The following is a 21,455-nucleotide window of genomic DNA, read 5'->3' as shown; positions in this document are numbered from 1 at the left end:
TGCAAATAATTGATATCTTATCCTCTTTTATTAATTTTGTTGTCTTCCACTTAATTTTACTATTTTTGAAACTCTACTTAAAAAAAAAAAAATATTTGAAACTCATTTCTCTTTTTTTAAGTCTTAAGTTATAACACACACAGTGCTCCTGAATAAGACTTGACATCTTAGTAAAATCATGACAATTTTATCAAGACCCCTCATCCTATATGAGCACTATACACACACACTCTATATCTGATTTAAAATCTCAAAAGATCAACCTCTGGACATATCCATATAAATACGGATCTCAATCATGGCATCGCATACCGGTGATTCAGTTCAGCTCACCCCTCACGAAGTTAGAACACAAGTACATCATGTTCAGGGACATGATTCAATATCTCTATAAAATCATAATAATTTTATCAAAATCTCTTATCTCATATAAACACTACGTACACACACTCTTTCAAACTCATTTCACTTATTAATGTTTTAGTAAATTTCAGGCATAAAATTATTTTATGTTTATTATTATTTTTACTGTTAAAATATTTACTAAAACATCTAGTTTCTAGAATTATGAAAGATCTAAGAAAATCGGCATTTGTCTCTCAACAGAGGCTAAGTGCTAATAATGATATTAAAGCTGAAATTTTCAAACAAAATTTGTGGTGGGAAAGTTCAAGAGATTATTGAAGGAATATTTTGACGAAAATTCAACCTTTCAATTGAGTAATAAATAAAAAAGGTGATCATATATTATATTAAATATTTACACTTTAATTAAGTAAATTAAGAACTATTTTATGAATATTTTGTAAATATATTAAATTAATTGTTATTAATATTTAATAATATTTTATCTAATTAAAAAATTTTATAATTAAATCTAATTTGTCATATCGGGATGACTTTCAAATTTTGACTGGTTTTCCATCGTTCCCCCTCTTATGATAAAATCAGTGGGGGCTCTTAAGGCGGAATATGGCACTGCTGTAAGAATAAGTAGAAGGGCAGTGAAGTAAATCTGGTGGGATAGTGAATGTGGTTCAACTTCAACCGTCCAAGTCCCTCAGCCACAGTAGTTATAAAATGCTGAGAGGAGGGCCGGCAGCCTAATTTTTGGACACTTAGCAAATAAAGCACAATCTGACGAGACGGCGACGGTGCGCAGCAGCTTGTAGAATCATAACCTAACCAACGACACGTGCATCAAATATTTTAAACTTATCGGAACGATTAAGTTTATCGACAATCAAAATCCACTCAGTCCACTTGCTTAAGATTAGCTACTTGATGTTTATAAACGATGATAAGAGGCAAAATTTTCTTAAAAAAAGATTAGATGGTGACATACTGACATCAACTCATCAACACTCAAATTTGATTTTTGATGGTGCATTTTGCCTGATTTTATTGGTGATTGTTGTCTCTTCCTTCCATGTGTGCTTTTACCATTTCTTTCGAATGTCAGCTTTCAACTTCTAATCAATAACGGGTTAAATCTGTAGAATATATATGAATACATACTTCAAAAGCGTAGAGATTCAAGCTTTCTTCAAAGCATAATATTAAGAATGCTCACTGAATGAGCAATATAATCATGCATCTTCTTTTAAGGTAGCCAATTGTCTCTAGTAAAGAAAGAGGTAGTGATCAATGATGATAATGAATTGAGTCTAATATAATCAAATTCTAATAAAATAGGATTGATTAGTATATAATCAAATTTAAGATATGTTTGAATTTAAAGAATAGTATTCATGATTATTCTAATTAGATTTAAATTTTACATATTTGATATTTGTTACTTAAAATTTATTTTATATAAATATTTAATTAAATATAAAATATATATTTTATAATAATATTTATAAATTTTTTATATTTTATTTTGAATAAAATAAAATTTAAATATTTTATGAAATTATTAAAATTTGAAAATATAAATTATTAATAAAAATAAATTTTTAGGTAGATTATTAATTAAAATATATAAAATTAAATAAATTTGAATATTTTTTAAATTATAAAATTAGGTTTGGGGTGAATTTTAATAATTAAAAATAAATATTAATTAAATTTAAATTTAAGTAGGGTTATTTTTATGGACATTATTATTACGTTATTTGGGTCAAATCCATTTAAGTTTAGGAATTTGTAAGGGCAGCGCCTAATGTCCTGACTTGGATTTAAAGTTAATGTAGCAAAGTGTAATTTTTAGTGGGCTTGGCGTTATACTTAAGTTTTCATATCAGTGAATCTCCTTTTTGCTTTTTTAAAAAAATTATATTTTTGGGTTTGATTCACTTGTTATAAATCCGAACAGAGCCCAAAAGCTAAACTCTCTTCCACCTCTTCAACAGAGCCCAAGCCCAGCCTTAACTCACAAAGGTCTCTGGCTCAGATTGGGAAGGCCCGTTTGCTTTCTTTTTTTAATAAATTTTAATATTTTCCACTTTTGTTTTCTTAACCTTGAGTTTTGAAATTAATTACTCGATTACTCTATATTGTCATAAAATATATATTTGAGACTTTTAAAATATACTAAGAATTTATAAATTATTATAATAAGAGCTTAATTAATCACGAGAGAAAACAAATAATAAAAGACTTATTTGATTATTTTTAAAATTTATATGTATATTTTATTTTTATTTTTTAAATTTAAAGGGTTTGTTAGAATCATAAAATATGACTATTAAATCATATTTTAAAGACCAAAATAAGTTTTTTTTTTTTGCCTAAAAACAACTTATTAAATATATTATTTAAAAAGTATTAAAATTAATTAAAAAATAAAATTAATATATTTTAATTATATAATTTTAAAATAATTAAATAAAATTTTTTTGTAATTATTTTTTTAATAATATATAAAATAATACTTTCTAAAAATAACTTTTTATCCTTCCAAATTCAAGCCACAATCTCAAACGAGTCTCGAGTCTTCCATGCTTTATATGAAAGAGTTTTCATTTCTTCTCTCTAATGATTCAGTGGCAACTAAACCTGTCTTTATTAATTAGTAGATCTTAGAAAAAAAAAATTAATTAGTAGATAATGAATTGTTTACACTTGGACAATTTTTAGCCAAAGGAATCAAAATACCCACTAATCAATATGCAATATGCACTGAAATAATACGTCAATGGACTGTTATTTTTTAAAATTGTAAGGTTTATATCGTTAGTACTAAGCAGAAATAGTTCAGTGGATCAGTGCTCTATTTAGATCTTTTTAATTTATGGCGTTTTAGCTACAATATTATAAGGGATTAGAATTATATTTTTACTAATAACTTAACTTTTTGAAATAGTGATAAGCGTTAGATCTTATAATTAGTATTAGAGTCGAGGTCATGTGTCACGACCCAACCTATGGGCCGGACCGGCACTAGGACCTGGGCCAGCCTAAAGCCCCCGAGGCCCGTAGTAAGCCTAACTGTTCATTAACCCAACTCTAAGGCCCATTTGGGCCCAAATTCAAGAAAACAAACGGACAGAGTCCGGCCATAAAATGGACTTTCCAACGGGGAGTTTTCGACTCACCCGACCTGTAAACACAATATATATTCAATTGGGGAGCTCAGCTCACCCTCCACATACTCATCAACATAAAAATAAATGGGAGCTCAGCTCCCTCATCCAATCCATCAAACATGCATAGCATATTAAGTTTACAGGTCCCAAAATAATAATTTAGTTTACAGACCCAAATCAAATAAACATTTCTAACACATGCGGAAATTCTAAGATTTAACAAGTTTATACAAACAGTAATAATTGACCTGCGAGGGAGAAAGCAGGTTAACCTCAAAAAATATCCTCCTGTGGCCTGTAAAAATTTTTGAACAGGAGTGAGCGTTCGACTCAGAGAGTAAAATATCAATTTTAACCATAATCTCTATAACTATCTAAATCTAATGCACCCTGTAGAGTGAAATGCAACATCCACATCATTTTCACATCATAACATCAAAAAGGTAATTCGGAGCACTCACGCACCCTGTAACATCAATCATAATATATGGGAGCTGATCCCCTATACAGCTCTCTTAAATCCAACCTGGTGCCAGCGAAGAACTCAGCTCGGACTTCCACTTAAATACCAAATCGGGGTCCCAGCGAAGAACTCAAGCCGTGTCTACCCCGAAGGACCGGGTCCCAGCGAAGAACTCAAGCCGTGTCTACCCGTCCTATCCATAGTCCACACCACATCACACGCACGCCAACGCACGCACACTGCTCCAAATTACCACAACAACATACATGGCACTTTAACATTTATCAATGCATCATAAATCGTGCCTAGAGTTTAACTACATAAATATATGCATATAAGTGATGCATGGGCATGCTGAACATATAATAATATCGAAATTACAATTAAAATTAATATTTTACTCACAGACTTGACGATGGTCACTGAGGCGGCTGGGCGGAGGAAGAAGGCTGTCCCGGCTCACCTGACAATTATATTACAATTATTTAATACAATCTGACTCAATACAAACAAAGAAAAAGACCAATTACGTCCTAAGTCGTGCCGAAAATCCGACAGAGTCTCCCCTATACCTAGGACCTACCCAACCTGCAAAAGGGTTCAAAACACACTTCTATACTCACAATCCATATATCCACAGTTCAATCATATCACACAGCCCCTCCTGGGCCCATCAAATCAGTCATCCATCACAATACGCAAAATTTCAATTTAGTCCTTATTATTGATCATTTTTGCAAAAACTGCCCAAACAAGCTCTAAAAATTATAAAACTTTGCCCCGCTGTCCTTAGCAATATTACTAAGCTATTGCAAAAAGAATCGTAATTTTCTAAGCTACCACGAATATTTTATGGATTTTTAATCCTATTTAAGCACTAGAAAATTACGAAAAAGCAAGGTTCGGGTTTACCTTTGCCGATTCCGACTTGAGGCAGCGCTCGTGTCGTCTGACAATGGGGGGCTAGCCAAAACCTCGGTCCAATTCGGAGACTTTTCCGGTAACGGGTCTGTCTGGCCCGAAATTTGCAGACCCGGTCAACTGTCGAATTTCCGCGAATCGAGGATACCTACACGAAGCCCATAACACGGGGGTTAGTACATAAATTTTTCAGAATTTTCTAAGCTCATTAAATGCTCGGAAAAACACTGCGAAGTTCCATGGGCCCCACCGAAAAACTGTGTCGGAAAAATTCGAAATTTATGTCATTGCGAAGCTCTCGACGAATGGAGCGTGCTGGTGGCCTCGGTTTTCTCGTGGGATTCACGGTTTTCGAGAAATCTAGCCCAAAAATCAAAATGGGCTAAAATCTTCCCGAGCAAAAATTGGACAATCCGCTCGATGGATTTCGGCGTTCTTGGTGTCTATGGAAAGCTCTCGCCGAGTAGATGATTTTGGACACAAGACCCGGTCCAATTGGTGGCCAGATCGGCCGGATTTGGCTGGGGAAGTCGAAGCGGCCTTGAGGCGTTGCGCGTTTTGGCCGTTGGCGGCCGGCCATTTGGGAGTGGCGGCCGCGTCGGTGAAGTGGCGGTGGTGGCCGTGGTGGGGTTGGAGAGGAGAGAGAAACGAGAGAGGAAAGGGAGAGGGACGACGCGCGCGGGGAAGAAAAAGGGAAGAAGGAAAAAGGCCGGTCCGATCCGGTCTGGTTCGATTCGGCCGGTTCGATTCAGAATACAAAATTTTAAATTTTTACTCTGCCTCGGGACCGAAAACGAGGTCCAAAAATTCTGAAAAAATTTCAGAAAACTCAGAAAAATACGTAGACTCCAAATATATTTTTAGTTTTGCCACGTGGTCTTTAAATTAATTTTTAAAAATCATCAAAGTTTATATTTTCGAAAAATCGAACCCGATTTTTAAAATCCGAAAAATCTCAAAAAAATTTCCAAAAATTTAATAAAATTAAAATACTAAAAATGCTCATAAAATTAAAAATTTTGGGGTGTTACATCATGGGTTCAAATTCTTGACAGATATTGGAGAAGAATTATTGGTATTAAGTGGGGCTAGCTTAGTGAATCCATAATACTTGGGCCTCTATACTGTAAGGGGTTAGAATTATGTCTATGCTAATAGTTTAAACTTTTGACATGATAATAAGTATTTAATTCTATACATATAATTACAATTAAAATATTAATTTAAAAATTTAAGGTCGGCACACGTGTGTAACCCATAATTTAGAAAAAATTATCCTAATCTCTTATCACTCAAGTGAACTTCAATTTTGACCATTAAATATAATCATAATTAATTTTTTGAAATTGAACTAAAATTATTAAAATGAATAGAAGGAATAGGTAAAAAATATGAAATGATTTGGCTTTTATTATATATTAAGCCTAAAATGGTTTAAAATTCCCTTGGCCGCAAACTGTGGCTAGTATTAAAGCCTATACACATACCTCTTGAAACTTTATAGATTTTCTGATCTCCAAAAGCTAACAACCATGTCGATGATTATTGAATAAGCAAAAACAAGGTGATGAAAGAATTGAAGAGCTTTAGCTTTTCTCTCGAGATACGAATATATACAGAACTTTAAAAATTGATATTTGAAGCTTGCGTTCGGACAAGCTTCTTTTTCTTCTATGCCAAGACCACAATCCACACAAAGGTTCTGTAGGGAACCCCACTGACTAGCTTGCCTGCTTTGTTCTGCCAAATGAAGGTTTAAGTCACATTTCTTATAAAGAAATGGAAGTAGCTTAAGCATATATATGGAGGAATCTCTATAAAGTATCTAAAGAGGAAGTGTCCTCGTGCAATTTGTGCAGTGGCCATCAATTTTTGGGACCCCTCAGGAAGTTGCCATGAACTTTCCTTCCACCCAAATGCATTTATGTATCCTTTGTCTGCAAGTACCTTAAAGGCTTTATCCAAAGAAAACTTGTGATATATCCTTTTTTTTTTAATTTACTTTTCTATCTATTTAAGCTTTGCATGGGGGTTTGGCTTTTCTCGGCAGAAGTCCATTTCATCGTTTTTTTAATTTTATTTTTTTCACATCTCTAATGGCAACAGATATAATACCAAAACCTTCTAAGTGGTTCTCTAACAAGAGTCTCAGGTTAAGCCTCCATCGTTGCAGGTCAAAGTCTAGTTCAACCCTAAGCTCTCCTTCTTCTCCCATGTCTCCATGCACAGTACCACAAAATAATTACTCGAAAGAAAATGAGCTTAAAGAGGTGTTTCGTCACTTCGATAGCGATGGAGATGAGAAGATCTCAGCCCTAGAGCTTAGGTCTTACTTTGGGTCAATTGGGGAGTACATGTCTTATGAGGAGGCTCAAGCAGTGATAGAAGATCTTGACTCAGATGGGGATAAGTTATTAGACTTCAAAGATTTCTTGAGGCTCATGAAAAGGGAAGCAAATGAAGAAGATGCTGATCTTAAAAAGGCCTTTGAAATGTTTGAAATGGAGAAGGGATCAGGTTGCATAACCCCAAAGGGCTTGCAGAGAATGCTTCATCGCCTAGGAGATGCAAAATCCTACGATGAATGTGTGGCCATGATCCATGTGTTTGATACTGATGGCAATGGAGTTCTTGATTTTCAAGAATTTCAACAAATGATGTCTTAATTCACAATTGTACGCATATATATATGTATGTTACAGGATAAAAATGAAAGGAGGAGAGAAAGAGGAAAGAATCCAACTTCTTTTTCTATCTTTCATTTTTTTTTAATTATTTGTAATTATTATGAAAATTCTTGGTCTTGGTTTGACATAACTAGCATGTAATGTAATGTACCCATTGCAATAACTGCTTTTTCATTTTTTCCAAAGATAATTTCCACTGGATAGGAGGAATAACCGATACATGGCCTAAGGCTCAGAAACATACATGTTTCCTAAACCCACAACCCAAGCACCCATAGCCCAAAGAAACAAATAGGCCCAAGCCCATACAAACAGAACCTTAGAGCTAGGAGAGGGTGATTGACCCGAGGCTTCTATGACCCAACAAGCAAGGGAGGCGTGACGCAGCGCTGCCCACCTTATCGAGCAACCCGAAGTCGAGAAGCCGACAGTGTCCGACTAGAGGAGCAAGAGTAGAGGAGGGGCCTCTTCCACACGATGTCCTTGCATGGTGGATAAGGCCTGTCCGAATCGAAGAAGAGACCTCCATTTCCAAATTATCATTTCCAACACCCCAAGAACTGCTAAACCAGGAACCAAATGCTTCAGTGACTCTGAGGGACCGGAACCATGAAGGGACAGGAGACCATCAGTAAGGCACCGACAGTAAAGTCCCTTGAGATACCTACCTTCAATATAACTACTTCCTAGAGCTAAAGCACAACAAAATCCATGCAGATCAACTTCAAAACCCTCTCCCGTACCTTATGGTGAGCTCCTACGGAGTAAAAACAAGGGCAGAACTTGAAATTTAATTTTTGGGACAAAAACAAATATTAAAAAGAAATTAAATAAAATTTTAATAAAAATATAAAAAATTAAAAGATTAAAATTAAATAATATAAAATACTGATAAAATTTACATAAAAGTATGAAGCTTAAGAAAAAAATAAATAAATACATTGATGGAATAAATAATATTTTTTAAAAACTTAAAATTTATTTAAATTTAAATTTTAAAAATTTTAAAAGAGATATATATTAATTTTTGAAAAAATATATTAAAATTTATGGTGAAATTTTAATTTTAAAAAAATTTGAGAGAAACTTAGCAGTTTTTCCCTTGAGTATAAAAACAAACATGATAACTTATATCTGAATTTTTTTTTTATGAAAATGGTATTTTAAGAAAATATTTTTCAATATTTAGTTATAATATTAAATTAATAATATTAAATTAATAGTATATATTTATATTAAATAAGTATTAATATTTTTATATTTTAATAAAATTATTACAATTTAAAAAATAATTTTTATTTAAAAAAATATTATTTATTTAATTTAAAAATATTTTTCATTAATTTTTTAAGTGCTTTATATATTAAAAAAATGTAAAAAATATGTATGTATATATATATTTTTTTTTAAATAAACGGAAGTAGGGAGTGGCAATCATTGCTTATCATTCTAAAGTTAAGTTTGGAAATGAAGCACAGCATGGGGTTTTGATTAATTACTGAATGTTTTCTTTGTTGTCAGTCCACTAAAGACAAAACCCTAGATCTAATTATTAAGCATGTTGAATCAATTTGGCTTTTAAGATTTCAATTTTTGGAGTCCATGAAATGCTATTTAATTAATTAGGGTCACAAATTAACAAAATTCTGAGGAGTCAGGACAATATCTAAAAAATAACAAAGTTATTCATGTACACATGAGATTGAAGATTAATTTAATTAATCTCAAAATCTTTCTTTATGTGCAAAAAATAATTTTACTAAAAGAGAGAAAGATCAATACATTTGCAATAATTGCTTCAAATTTATTGGAATCGATTTAAGATATGTTGTTTAAGAAATTATAGAATTTAATTATTATATGTATAGTAATATTTTTTTAAAAAGTATTTAAAATAATATTTTTTACCTTACAACTTTAATCCCAATCTAAATAATTAAGGAATTGATTAAGGAAATGGAAATTTAAATTTAAATTTATTAAATGAGTGATATAATTTTAGCTATTAAATTAAATAAGGCAATGTTAACTAATATTTGAATTTTCGTGAGAATAAAGTTTTGGATGTCATGTTTCTTGATGCACTTAATTGCCATAAGTAAAGAATTGAGATTGAACTGATTAATCAACGTATTTAAAGTGAAATTTGATACAAGAATTGGTTCCATCGATTGGGTTAATTATTTTAATTTTATTTTTAAAATTATTAAAATAATTCAGATCTTATTAAATCTATTTATTTTTATTTGTAAAAAATATATTAGAAGATGCTCGTTAACTACTCCATTGATCTGCATGTGAACTGCTTGCACCGCCAATCCTATAAAAATATAAAACGCCCATTCTCATCACAAAACTTAAAAAAGAGAATAATGGAAGGAGGCAACAGTCCAATGATTTTTTTTATTAGGTATCAATTCGGGTTTGATGCTAGATCTATTAAATCGAGGACGTCAATCAATGACTCCGAGCTCTCCCTCTAAGGAGGCTATAATCGTCATATTTGAAGAGTCTTATTTTTTATAAATTAAAGAAAAAAAAAAAAGAAGAGAGCAGCCATGTAATGCATATAATCACTTTGCTTCAATTGCAACTTGTGGATTATTTTCTTTCAAAGCTTGGATCGCTGAGAGGGAATCGTCCTCTCCTCTATAATCACTCTGCTGAAAACCTTGATTTGAGACTCCAGAAATCATACACATCCCTAGTATATAACTCTCAACCAATAAGTTAAGTTAGTGTTAGTGAAATTCAGTATAAAAAAATATTTTTATAAAAATTATTTTAATTTTTTTTAACAACTACTCCAATAATAATATCGATCAAACAGAACCTATACATATGGGCGGGTGAGAAACTGAGAATTAATTACATTAAAAATGTTATATAAAATAGGTGAGCTCACATGGGAAGAAATTAATGAAACGTACGCACAAGTGATCTCGAAACTACTCGCCATAAAATTTTTTTTTTCTTGCAGCATGCTTGATAAATTTAGCAAGTATATATTAACGGATAATTATGTGTGATTTATGTGAATTAACGGTTTAAATGCATTGATTTGTGATTGATAATTGTTTTTAAAAATAAATTCACATATATATATATATATATATAACACTAATCTTATCTTAGAGTATATGATATAAATTTTTATGTTCATAAATTCTCTAAAATCATCCTTAAGACCAAAGAAAATTGGTGTGTTACATAAACGCAGCAGTGAAAGAGCGTGATGGGGCAGAAGAAAATCAACTCATGTGAGACTTTTACGAAGCTTCCATGCAATTTCCTGCCACCAAAACCCATGACGTTAACATCCATGCTTTTCTATTTGTCTACATCGCAGAGAGGGCTGCTCCTATTTTGAGAATAAAGAAAACGTTCTCTGCCCATAATTTTTATTTTTGAATTCTATATATAAGTCCAACTCTATCCTTACACATTCCATACAAGAAAAATCTAAACCCAAATCCATACGTTGTCTTCACCAATTAAAATGGCCACTGAAAAACTCCCAAAACCATCCAAGTGGTTCTCTAGCAAGGGCCTTAGCCTCAGCTACCAGCATCTCCGTTCAAAATCTAGCTCTTCAAGAAGATTAGACTATGTTCCCAGCTCAAGATTAAGCTCTCCTGATTCTCCCACCTCACCAAAAATTGTTAATAATAATGCAATTTCTAGGCAGGAAGAGCTAAGACAAGTGTTTGGTTATTTTGATGGTGATGGGGATGGAAAGATTTCAGCCCTTGAACTTAGGGCATACTTTGGCTCCATTGGAGAGTACATGTCTTATGAAGATGCTCAAGGGGTGATCCAGGAGCTTGACACAGATGGGGATAATTTATTGGATTTCCATGATTTCTTGAGGCTAATGAAGAGGGGAGCAGATCAAGAGGATCTCAAGAAAGCCTTTGAGATGTTTGAGTTGGAAAAGGGAGATGGATGCATAACTCCAAGAGGGTTGCAGAGAATGTTGAGTCGCTTAGGAGATACAAAATCTTTGGATGAGTGTGTGGCTATGATTCAGGTTTTTGATGCTGATGGTGATGGTGTGCTTGATTTTCAAGAGTTTAATCAAATGATGGCTTAATAAAAGCTGTGCTATCCACTTTGTGGCTTCTTTAATTACCTCTATTGTTCCATAATAAAAGAGCTCTCTCTCTACATGCGAGTACTGTAAGTTTAATTGTCGTCCAACCATGTAAAATCTTGTGTTTTCTTGACTTGAATCCACTTGCTTTACTCTTTGATTCATTTTGTAAATTGAATGAGTAGATATTATGCCTGTGGAGTTCAAAGAGCTGCATATATATCACTGTTAACTATACATGCATGAGTAAATTCATCAATAAATTATTATACGATCATCTCAATCTGTTGATTTGTTTTAATAATTAAAGATATGTTATATATGTAATTTAAAAAATAATTTATTAATGATCAATGACAGATTGTAATTTAAAATCAGCTATTAAATGAATATATCAAACAACCCACTCGAATTTAATATCAAATTAATTACCACCTAAGCCATCTCGCATTAAGACATGATTTAACTCTTATTGAAATTAAGATTATATGATTATTTTATAAAGTGAATATGAAAATCTCGACTTACTTTTATTTAATGAGATTCTTAACTTTGAGCATTGAAATGGATCTCTTTAATATCCTCATTAAGTTTTCTCAAAGAATCAATTCGACTGAGTGTTGGAAGCCATATGTTATCAGGTAGCGTGGCTGTAGACCTAATAGTGGAAGCAGCATATATTCATATACGTCTAAGAAATACTTTTAAAGCTGAAGGAGTGTTGTGAGAGGTTGTATCAATCAATCAAGCAAAGAAGCACTTTTATGTTAGCCTCCATGGCAAGGGATGTTTGACGAGTAACCTGTTTTTGTCTTCTTTGTATTTGTTATACATTGAACAATTGTTGAAATCTTGAGCAGTCTTTGTTGAACATTACACATTGGGATCGATATGTTGTTGGAAAATAAATGTACATGATCGAATTAATAGTTGATAAAATTATGTTTGAATTATGAGTAGAAATATAATTATATTAAAAATAATTATATTAAAAGCATAATAAATGAATTTTAAAAAATAATTACAATATAATTTCACTTTAATAAAGTGAGAATTCAAATGTATATTTTATTATTTTTATTTTTATTTTTATTATGCAGAAATAAAATTAATAATTTACGAAAAAATGAAAATAGATTACAATTAAGGAGGATAGGAGAAAGTGATTTGAGTTTGGATCGAACGGCCCGTAACAATTTTCTTTCCCAGTTCGATGCGTACAAGGTGACATGTGTACACGGATCTCAAGTCTAACAGCTGGAGAGCAAAAACAAGGAGCGAAGTAGTGGAAAACGCCACCGTTCTTTATCGAAAAAGCTCGCATTATCGAGTTCCACACGTAGAGAGAGTACAGTGGAGCGTCCAAGAGGAAAGAGCAAAGTTTGAGATTAAAGTCATAAAGATGGATGAAAAATTATATTAAATGGTGAATCTTTTTGTGCGAAAAACCCAAGATAGAGAAGGTGATCGAAATGGGATTAAGAGTGGTGGCTGCGGACGAGGAGTTGAGATCCAGCGGGGGTCGAACCGCCTTTCAATGGGAAGGAACCATCTCTGCCATGTAAGCCTCCTTCCAATTCTTTTTTTGTTTCTGAAGTCCCTTTTAGTAGTTATTTCTGTTCTTGTTTGCAACTTCAATTTCCATTTCCAGTCGTTACTTTCGTTATTGCTCTTTCAAGAAGAGGACAAATCAGGCCTTCTGTCTGTTTATTGATTTGGGGCCTTTGTTTTACCCTATTTTTGTTGTATATTTTCCACCACAGCTTTTGTATATATGCATTGATGAGCATATTCTTATAGTTAAATTTTTGGGTTCATTGATTCGTTTCAGTAGTTTCCACTTTTGCTAAAATTTTGCAGAAATTTACCCCCCCTTCTTTGTGAAAACTATATATATATATATATATATATATATAGATAACAAAGTGAAGAAGATGTAATTTTATTAACGTGAAACCTCAATAATCCAATTGACAGTATACATTCAGCTTAAATAAAAAGAATAATAACAGAGGTTAGGAGAAAAATAATGAAGACTATCACTTGGAAGGGAACGAATTACCCAAAGAATCTCAACCACAAAGACTCATTTAAATATATAATATTTACAGAATTCACCTTATCACTCCTTTACTCAAACCTAAAAACACGGCATCCTTATTTCTCCTGAGAGGCGGACTCGTCCTTATTACTCCTTGAGCTAATATCCCCCCTCAAACTATGTCCAGGGTGGAGACATAGTTTGCCTTTGTCATGGACAAATATATCGATTTGATAGAGGAATGTATCTTGTGATCAAAACCCCTTGAGCAACACGCTCTCTAACTTTGTGATAGTCAAGAGAAACATGCTGAATGTATTAAATGTAGTGCACTAAGATTATCACCATATAAAATAGGATAGATTTGCAAGTCTGTAAGAGATATCCGAGCCAAAAAAAAAGCTGATGTGAGCCATGGATGGAGCGATACCGGCCTCTGCTGCTAGAGCGCGCAAGCGATGTGTTGTTTCTTAGCACACCAGAAATGATATTGCAACCAAGAAAGTAGTAGACCGTCGTGTGGTTGGACATAAAATGCACTAAGAACAAGTGAGGTACCTTTTTTAAAAATAAGCCAAAATGTATTGTTCCTTTGAGATATCGTAATATACGAACATATTTTAAGTGAGACAAAGTTGCATGAATTGAGAAATATAGTTGACACTATAGGACAATTAGTGTCAAAGAACCCACAAGCCCTCGAAAGAAGGTGGGAACAAGTGGAGTGGGCATCGGTTGACAATCCACCATCGAGCTCTTTCCAAAATTGAATAGGCATAACGGGTTTGATTCAATTGTAACGATTGAATTTGAATGCCTAGAAAATGATGCAATGGCCCAAGGTCTTTCATGGAAAACTCCTTGCTTAAGAAACTAGAGCCATAGGCGATCAACAACATATCATCCACGTAAATTAATAAAACCAATACAGATGTATGCATGACAAACAAGGATGGATCGGCTAAAGCGCAAAAAAACCATAATCAATTAAAAACATACTCAACCTATTAAACCATACAATGCTCATTGTAATTTGCAAACATGATTAGGATAATTAGGATCTTTCATTCCGGTGGGTGATCCATATATAAATCTTTATAAATCCATGCAAAAATGCATTTTTCACGTCTAATTGGCGAATTGGCCAATTTTTCACTAAAGCCACGAAAGAACTAAGCGTATGGTTCTGGTTTAATAACAGGGAGTAGGTTTGGTGTAATCAACACCATCTAGTTGATGAAACCCCTTGGCAACTAGTCTAGCTTTCAATCTATCCAAATGCCCATCGAATTTATTTTAGCTTTAAAAACCCACTTACACCCTATTATATTTACATTGGCGTCTAGGAACAAGTTCCCAAGTGTGGTTTAAAGCTTGATACTCCTCTATCATAGCCTGGATGTGCAAGAGCACTCTTTTTTAGGCTCGGGAGGTATATCGGAGATATAGACACATGTAAAGCATACTTTGGGTTTGGCTTAACTATTTGACCATCGAATGTCGAGAACTTGTTCGGTGATATTTCACCAAAGATGATGAGAAGCAACTCTTCTTGATCCGTATCATCAATCATAGAAGTATACATGAGTATTAGTTGGAGATGACAAAACGATTCAATAACTTGTTTACCAACAACGCCTCCTTTGCTAAGGAATTTTGAATTGTGTCTTCAACTCTATTTGACAAAAACAATGGAGGTGGATAGATGCATCCGTCATCTTGAGTGTGAATGATGAGCCGCTAGTGGAGACTCACTTGTAGGATCTTTCATGATCTCCTATAGTCCGATTGTCATGTGTGGTATAGGCCGGTAATACATCGGACTGCACTTTCTTGAACTTAGTGGAAAATAATCTCGTGAGATGGTAACCAAGAATCCATAAGCTTGTCAACAAACATTTTATTAGGAGATGATTTATACGGAAAAACATTTTCATCAAAGCTCACATGTCGAGATATTATTATTTTCTTAGTTTTGGGATTGAAACATTTGTAACCTTTGTGTTTTTCACTATACCCTATAAAAACACATAAACAAGACTTAGGATCAAACTTATGACCTCTTGTGTCCCATATATATGGAAAACACTTAGAACCAAAGACACGTAGGGAGCTATAATCAAAATGAGTTCCATGCAATTTAAAATATGGTGTTTCATTCCTAGGCAACCTATTTATTAAAAATTTGAAAAGCATCGACCCACATAGACAATGGCACATGACTATGATACATCATCGTCAATCCTAATTCAATAAGTGTATGAGGACACGACACTTGATGTTTAATACCTTGTGAAAGAAAATGTGAAGATAAAGCATTATTCAAAAACTCACCTCCTCCATCGGAATGGAAAACCTTGATGGTCTTCCCAAATTGTCTTAGCACAAACTGTTCAAAAGCTTTATAAGCAACAAAGAAATCCGATTTTTTCTTTAGTGGTATAAGCCAAGAGTATTTAGAATAGTCATCTACCAAGCAAGCATAATATTTAAATTTGGCAAAAGATAAAGAGCAGTGGTCCCCATAAATCACAATGAACTTTTTCAAATACTGGTACATTTATTGGAAGACAAACTAAATAGAAATTAGCACAATTTGCATAATTGTCAGCTATCAAATAAAAATAAAGAATGAAAGGAACCTTTAACATCAATAAGGTTCTTATTAAACAAAATAGAAATCGCGAAGGTTGAGGGTGTCCTAATCGTTGATGCCATATACCTAAATCGATTGGAAAAATATGCTTTGGATTCACGACAAGATATAAATGTTATTTTTCCGTGGCCCTTGTAAATAGAAACATTAGAAAATTCACAATTCACGGGATAATCATAATTGGCCTCTGAAAAGTAAATTCTTTTTAGATCGAAAAGACATTTGAAAGTGATAATTTCTATAGACGTCATTCCAACACCATCGATGGATAATGGTTATGGAATCAGTCCATAATAGTCGATAAGTTTATGGAATAGATTTTGTCATATGATTCGATGCATTAGTATCTACAACATATCAATGTGAGTGCCGAAAGAGCTTGGCAGTGCTTTGTTTTTCTTGTGGAATCCACTAGCAAATCTTCGCGATGTGACCATCTATTGACACACTTAGTTCTTATGGTGTCATTCTTCGTTGGGAAAAATACGACTCTTTGTTTGGAAAAGGGTTTGGCTTGAAAACCACGCCCTTGGGAATTAAATCTAGATTCGAGGAATTCTTGGATGAATTGATTTCCATAAAAAGCCACATGCGAAATTTGATCAAGACCGTGGAAAACCACACGGTCTAAATTCTTAAGTTGAGAGAATTAAAATTGGGTCGCGGTGGTTTAAGCATCGTCGTAGTAGTAAGGAGACAAAAGACTTTTTCTTCATCGGGTACTTTTTTCCCGATAGCGGCTAAAGTTCTTTAAACAAACGCAGATGTTGGTGATGGACCGATTTTCATCTTTGCGAAAATAGGTCAATTTAAATTCCTCTCTTGAGAATCTTGTGCATATGCATCTTTTAATGCACTCCAGTTTCTAGTCCGATGACAAGTCCGAGTGATTCCTCACTAAGGGTGCCATAGATCCACCCACGAAGTAATCTATCAGACTTTTGCCACGCCTTGAAGATGTCTGATTGCTGTGGTTGATAGTTTTCTGGAATTGGATTGGGAGGGGTAACGAATTTCTGATCTTCAGGAAAGCCATTAACCAAATGATCCGACAATTCCTGACTTTCAGCTAAACTCAAAAGTTGTTCTCTCCACAGAGGATAGTTTGATTGTTTGAGCTTTAAGGTAACAAAATTGGCTACATTCAGAGAAGAAGCCATGGTGAGCAGATCGTTGAGGCTCTGATACCAAGATAACAAAGTGAAGAAGATGTAATTTTATTAATGTGAAACCTCAATAATCCAATTGACAGTATACATTCAGCTTAAATAAAAAGAATAATAACAGAGGTTGCTGAAAAAGAGGAGAAAAATAATGAAGACTATCACTTGGAAGGGAACGAATTACCCAAAGAATCTCAACCACAAAGACTCATTCAAATATACAATATTTACAGAATTCACCTTATCACTCCTTTACTCAAGCCTAAAAACACGGCATCCTTATTTCTCCTGAGAGGCGGACTCGTCCTTATTACTCCTTGAGCTAATATATATATGTAAGAAATTCAGTTCTGCTTGGTTTTGGTGTTGAAAGTAGGAATTGAGCTGATGATTTCTTGAGTGCCTTGAGCCTTGAGGGGCTATACTGTATTTCTGTATCAAATCAGCTGTTATCTAGGAGTAAATGCTTCATGCTAAACTAGAGATCCATTTTATGTCACTGCCCTTAATAATCAGTTGCACATTCTTTTGTATTACTCTTGATGTTGAGGATTCATGGACTGTTATGATTGTGGCACAGAAGTAGGAAGTTTTGTGCTAACAAAGAACTTTTGAGATAATGTCCAAACAAAATCCTAATCGGTTTTTAACAATTCTATCCCAAACTTACTTTTTTTAACAAAAATACCTTAAACATTGAACATTTTAACAATTGTATCCTGCTGTTTATTCCACTGTTAAATATAACAAATTTTGCCATGTCAGCATAGAAAATGTCCAAAAAAAATCTTAAACTTTGTTTTTTTAGCAATTGTACCCTAAATTTTTTTTTTTGTAACAAGTATACCCTGAACTTTGAATTTTACCACAATTGAACCCCATTGTTAGTTGCTTCTTTCAATACTAAGAGGTGTCAGTCAACACTTATAATTAGGAGTGTGCGGTTCTAATACGGTTTGGGGTTTACCTAGGAACCAGAACTGAACTAAAATTTCGGTATGGTTTCAGTTCGGTTCTTTATTGTTTTGGTTCTGTTTCGGTATAATTCTCAGTTCTTCAATTCTAATTCAGTTCGGTATGATTCTGGTTCGGTTCTCGATTCTTGAAATAATTTTATATAATTATTTTCTTAAAAAGTCGTACTTGAATTGATATTTAAGTTTTGAATTGAGTTATTAATACATGATGTATCATATAATATATCTTTTCGTTATTTCTAAATTATATAATCATTAACTATAAGCTGCATATATAATTTAGAATTAAATATATTATATAATATAATAGTATAAGTATATCATATAATATACATGTTTACTATTTATTAATTATGTAATATTTAACTATAAGATATAAATATAATTATGAATTAACATATATATATATATATATATATATATATATATATATATATATATATAGAGAGAGAGAGAGAGAGAGAGAGAGAGAGAGAGAGAGAGAGAGAGAGAGAGAGAGAGTACAATTATAGTTAAGAATTGTAACCTAATTTATTGTATTTATAACTTAAATTATTAAGAAAATATAGAGAAATAAAATATAATATTAGGTTGTATTTAGTTCATAATTATATATAAACATATAAATATATATAATTATATTGAAAGTATATAATACATCTAAAAAAAAAATGGAAAAACTTATGTATAAATTGGGTTCCTAGTTCGGTTCTGGTATAGTTTTGGTTCAATTCTTAGTGAAGAACTAGATTTGAACTAAAGTATTAAATAATTTCGATTCGGTACGGTTCTTGTTAGTTACTGTACTTCGGTTTTGTTCAGGACCCTGAGAATTGTGCGCAACCCTACTTCTAATCCCTAAAGTGATACTAATTAAACATAATTTACAATAAAAGAAAAAAAAAAAATTTCATTTACAACAAAACTAGCACCACTTCTACCACTCCATCATCTCGACAAGTCATCATTTTTGTGACGCTCACCTTTGCCCAACCCAATTCTGTCCTTATGAAGACTCAACCTTAATCCTATCAAAATCTCCTTTTAACAATTCTACCAGATCCAATTTGGCAACCCCAAAACATGACCCATTACTTCATCAACTATAGTTTACTTTATTTTTATTGTAAATTAGATTTAATTAATTTTAATTTGGAGGATTAGAAGTGCTAACCTGACACCTCTAGTAGAATTTAATGGGGCAATTAACAGTGGGTTTTAATTGTAGTAAATTTAAAAGTTTAGATATATTTGTTAAAAAAATAATTTAGAGTACAATTGTTAAAAGAGGTAAAATTTGGGGTTTTTTTGGACATTTTCACTGTTAAAATTAATGATGGAACAGACAACAGGTACAATTGTTAAAAAGTTCAAATTTTAGTGTATTTTTGTTCAAAAAAAAAGGTTTGGGGTTGAATTGTTAAAAACCTCAAAGTTCAGGGTTTTTTTTGGACATTATCCCAAAACACTTTAAGGCGGATTGTGCACTGAACTTCTTGGATTCAAATTTTTTCTGGCTATTTTCTTTAAAATCCAGATATTTCTCTTAATTCATTCAGCCATGCTGTTGCACTTCTCATTTTGTAGAAGTATACTATAGTTCATATCATGATAGTCTTGAATGTCAAAGACTTTATTCTTTCTTGTTTTAGCATTATCTTATTTGACTATGTTTATTGTTTTTTACTTTACCCTACAGATTTTTGTTGATCCTTAATCGAACAGGTCGGAGATCAGCCTTGCAGACTACCCTTCTAGTGTTGTATCTGTTTACAAGTTTTCCAACCGTCCTGTTCAATGTTTTAAGGTGCTTGTGGAGTTTTTCAGTCATCACTTTGTGCAGTTAACCTAGTTTGTCGTTACAATTACTAAAAATACCAATATTTTTTTTATTCAGAGGACAATTTGGTTATTGGATAGCCTTTCTTGCTGTTGCAGCAAACTTATTCTTCCCTGAAACCTTTCAAGGTTTGCAATTTTTTTTTCCCTTTCATCATTCCTATCATTTCATGCTGATTGCTCAAGGTACATCAAGTTGTCCTGAGATCAAATCTTGTTTCTAATATTGTACAGTTTCTCGCTTCATTCTATTTGTCATCACACCTGACTGGCTGGCTAATGGACTACGGGATACTATTGCTAGTGGTATCTTTTGTCTTTTAATGGCTGTTTCACTTCTCTTGGCAGAGCTTCGAGAAATTGGAGGATTGAGGGGTTGTGGATTTAATTGTCATTGCTTTTCCTACTGTCTCGGTATAGCTTTCTTGTTCTTCTTTACAATATTGTATCTAAGTTAGCAGAAAAATGATTAATTTCCAGGGGTTGATGTTGTGGACCCCTTTGAAGGGACCACATATAAGAGAAAGTCCAAAGCTAGATCAACAGAAGAGGGAAATTAGGCAATGATAGAGGCAGTTGCAGCTTTTATTGGGATTGCTTTTATTTTCTGATATAGTTTTATGTATTCCTAATTAGCAAAGACTCCTATCAGCATTATAATTTCTTTAAGCTGTAACAAGCTCTCTATGTGTCATTGAGCATTTATATTAATAAAACAAGCAGAGTATTTATCATCAATTCTTGAGATTGGTAGCTCTCTCGTTGAATTGAGTTCCAGAAGTTGGTAGTTTCCCCCCAACGAATCAACAAACATCATCACCATAGGTTCCTCCAGAAGGGGAAGAAACAATAACAAGGGGAAGTCTTTCCTGCCTGAGGAAGATTGTCCTATTCATGGGCCTCTGACGAGATCCTTGACACGGGAATATAACAGTTGAATACATCTCTAACCAACTGAAATTCAGCTTGAGCCACTTTGGTCTCTAAGAATGAAATTTCTTGGTCAATCAATTACCAATTGGCTTAAGAAGTATAGCTACTTAGTTCCTACACTTTTGATTGTCCTAGTAATATGGACATGTCAT

At 33.0% G+C, this 21,455-nt stretch overlaps 3 protein-coding genes across 3 annotated transcripts; all 3 read left to right on the top strand.

Annotated features, from left to right (window-relative positions):
* Positions 1 to 6,922: 6,922 nt before the first annotated feature.
* On the top strand, positions 6,923 to 7,764 carry LOC110637774 (probable calcium-binding protein CML41). The gene has a single exon (XM_021788109.2). It carries the CDS (start codon positions 7,011 to 7,013, stop codon positions 7,578 to 7,580), a length of 570 nt encoding a protein of 189 aa, XP_021643801.2. The 5' UTR covers positions 6,923 to 7,010; the 3' UTR covers positions 7,581 to 7,764.
* A 3,222-nt stretch (positions 7,765 to 10,986) lies between these two features.
* LOC110637601 (probable calcium-binding protein CML41) lies at positions 10,987 to 11,858 on the top strand. The gene has a single exon (XM_021787792.2). The coding sequence runs from the start codon at positions 11,101 to 11,103 to the stop codon at positions 11,692 to 11,694; it is 594 nt and encodes a 197-aa protein (XP_021643484.1). The 5' UTR covers positions 10,987 to 11,100; the 3' UTR covers positions 11,695 to 11,858.
* A 1,053-nt stretch (positions 11,859 to 12,911) lies between these two features.
* Positions 12,912 to 21,108, top strand: LOC110637609 (cold-regulated 413 plasma membrane protein 1). The gene is made up of 4 exons (XM_021787816.2): positions 12,912 to 13,255; positions 20,231 to 20,338; positions 20,429 to 20,499; positions 20,605 to 21,108. The coding sequence occupies exons 1-4, from the start codon at positions 13,167 to 13,169 to the stop codon at positions 20,826 to 20,828; spliced, it is 492 nt and encodes a 163-aa protein (XP_021643508.1). The 5' UTR covers positions 12,912 to 13,166; the 3' UTR covers positions 20,829 to 21,108.
* The last annotated feature ends 347 nt before the right edge of the window (positions 21,109 to 21,455 follow it).

Source organism: Hevea brasiliensis, chromosome 10 (genome assembly GCF_030052815.1).
Source record: "Hevea brasiliensis isolate MT/VB/25A 57/8 chromosome 10, ASM3005281v1, whole genome shotgun sequence".
NCBI lineage: Eukaryota > Viridiplantae > Streptophyta > Magnoliopsida > Malpighiales > Euphorbiaceae > Hevea > Hevea brasiliensis.
This window is presented reverse-complemented; position numbering and strand designations above follow the sequence as displayed.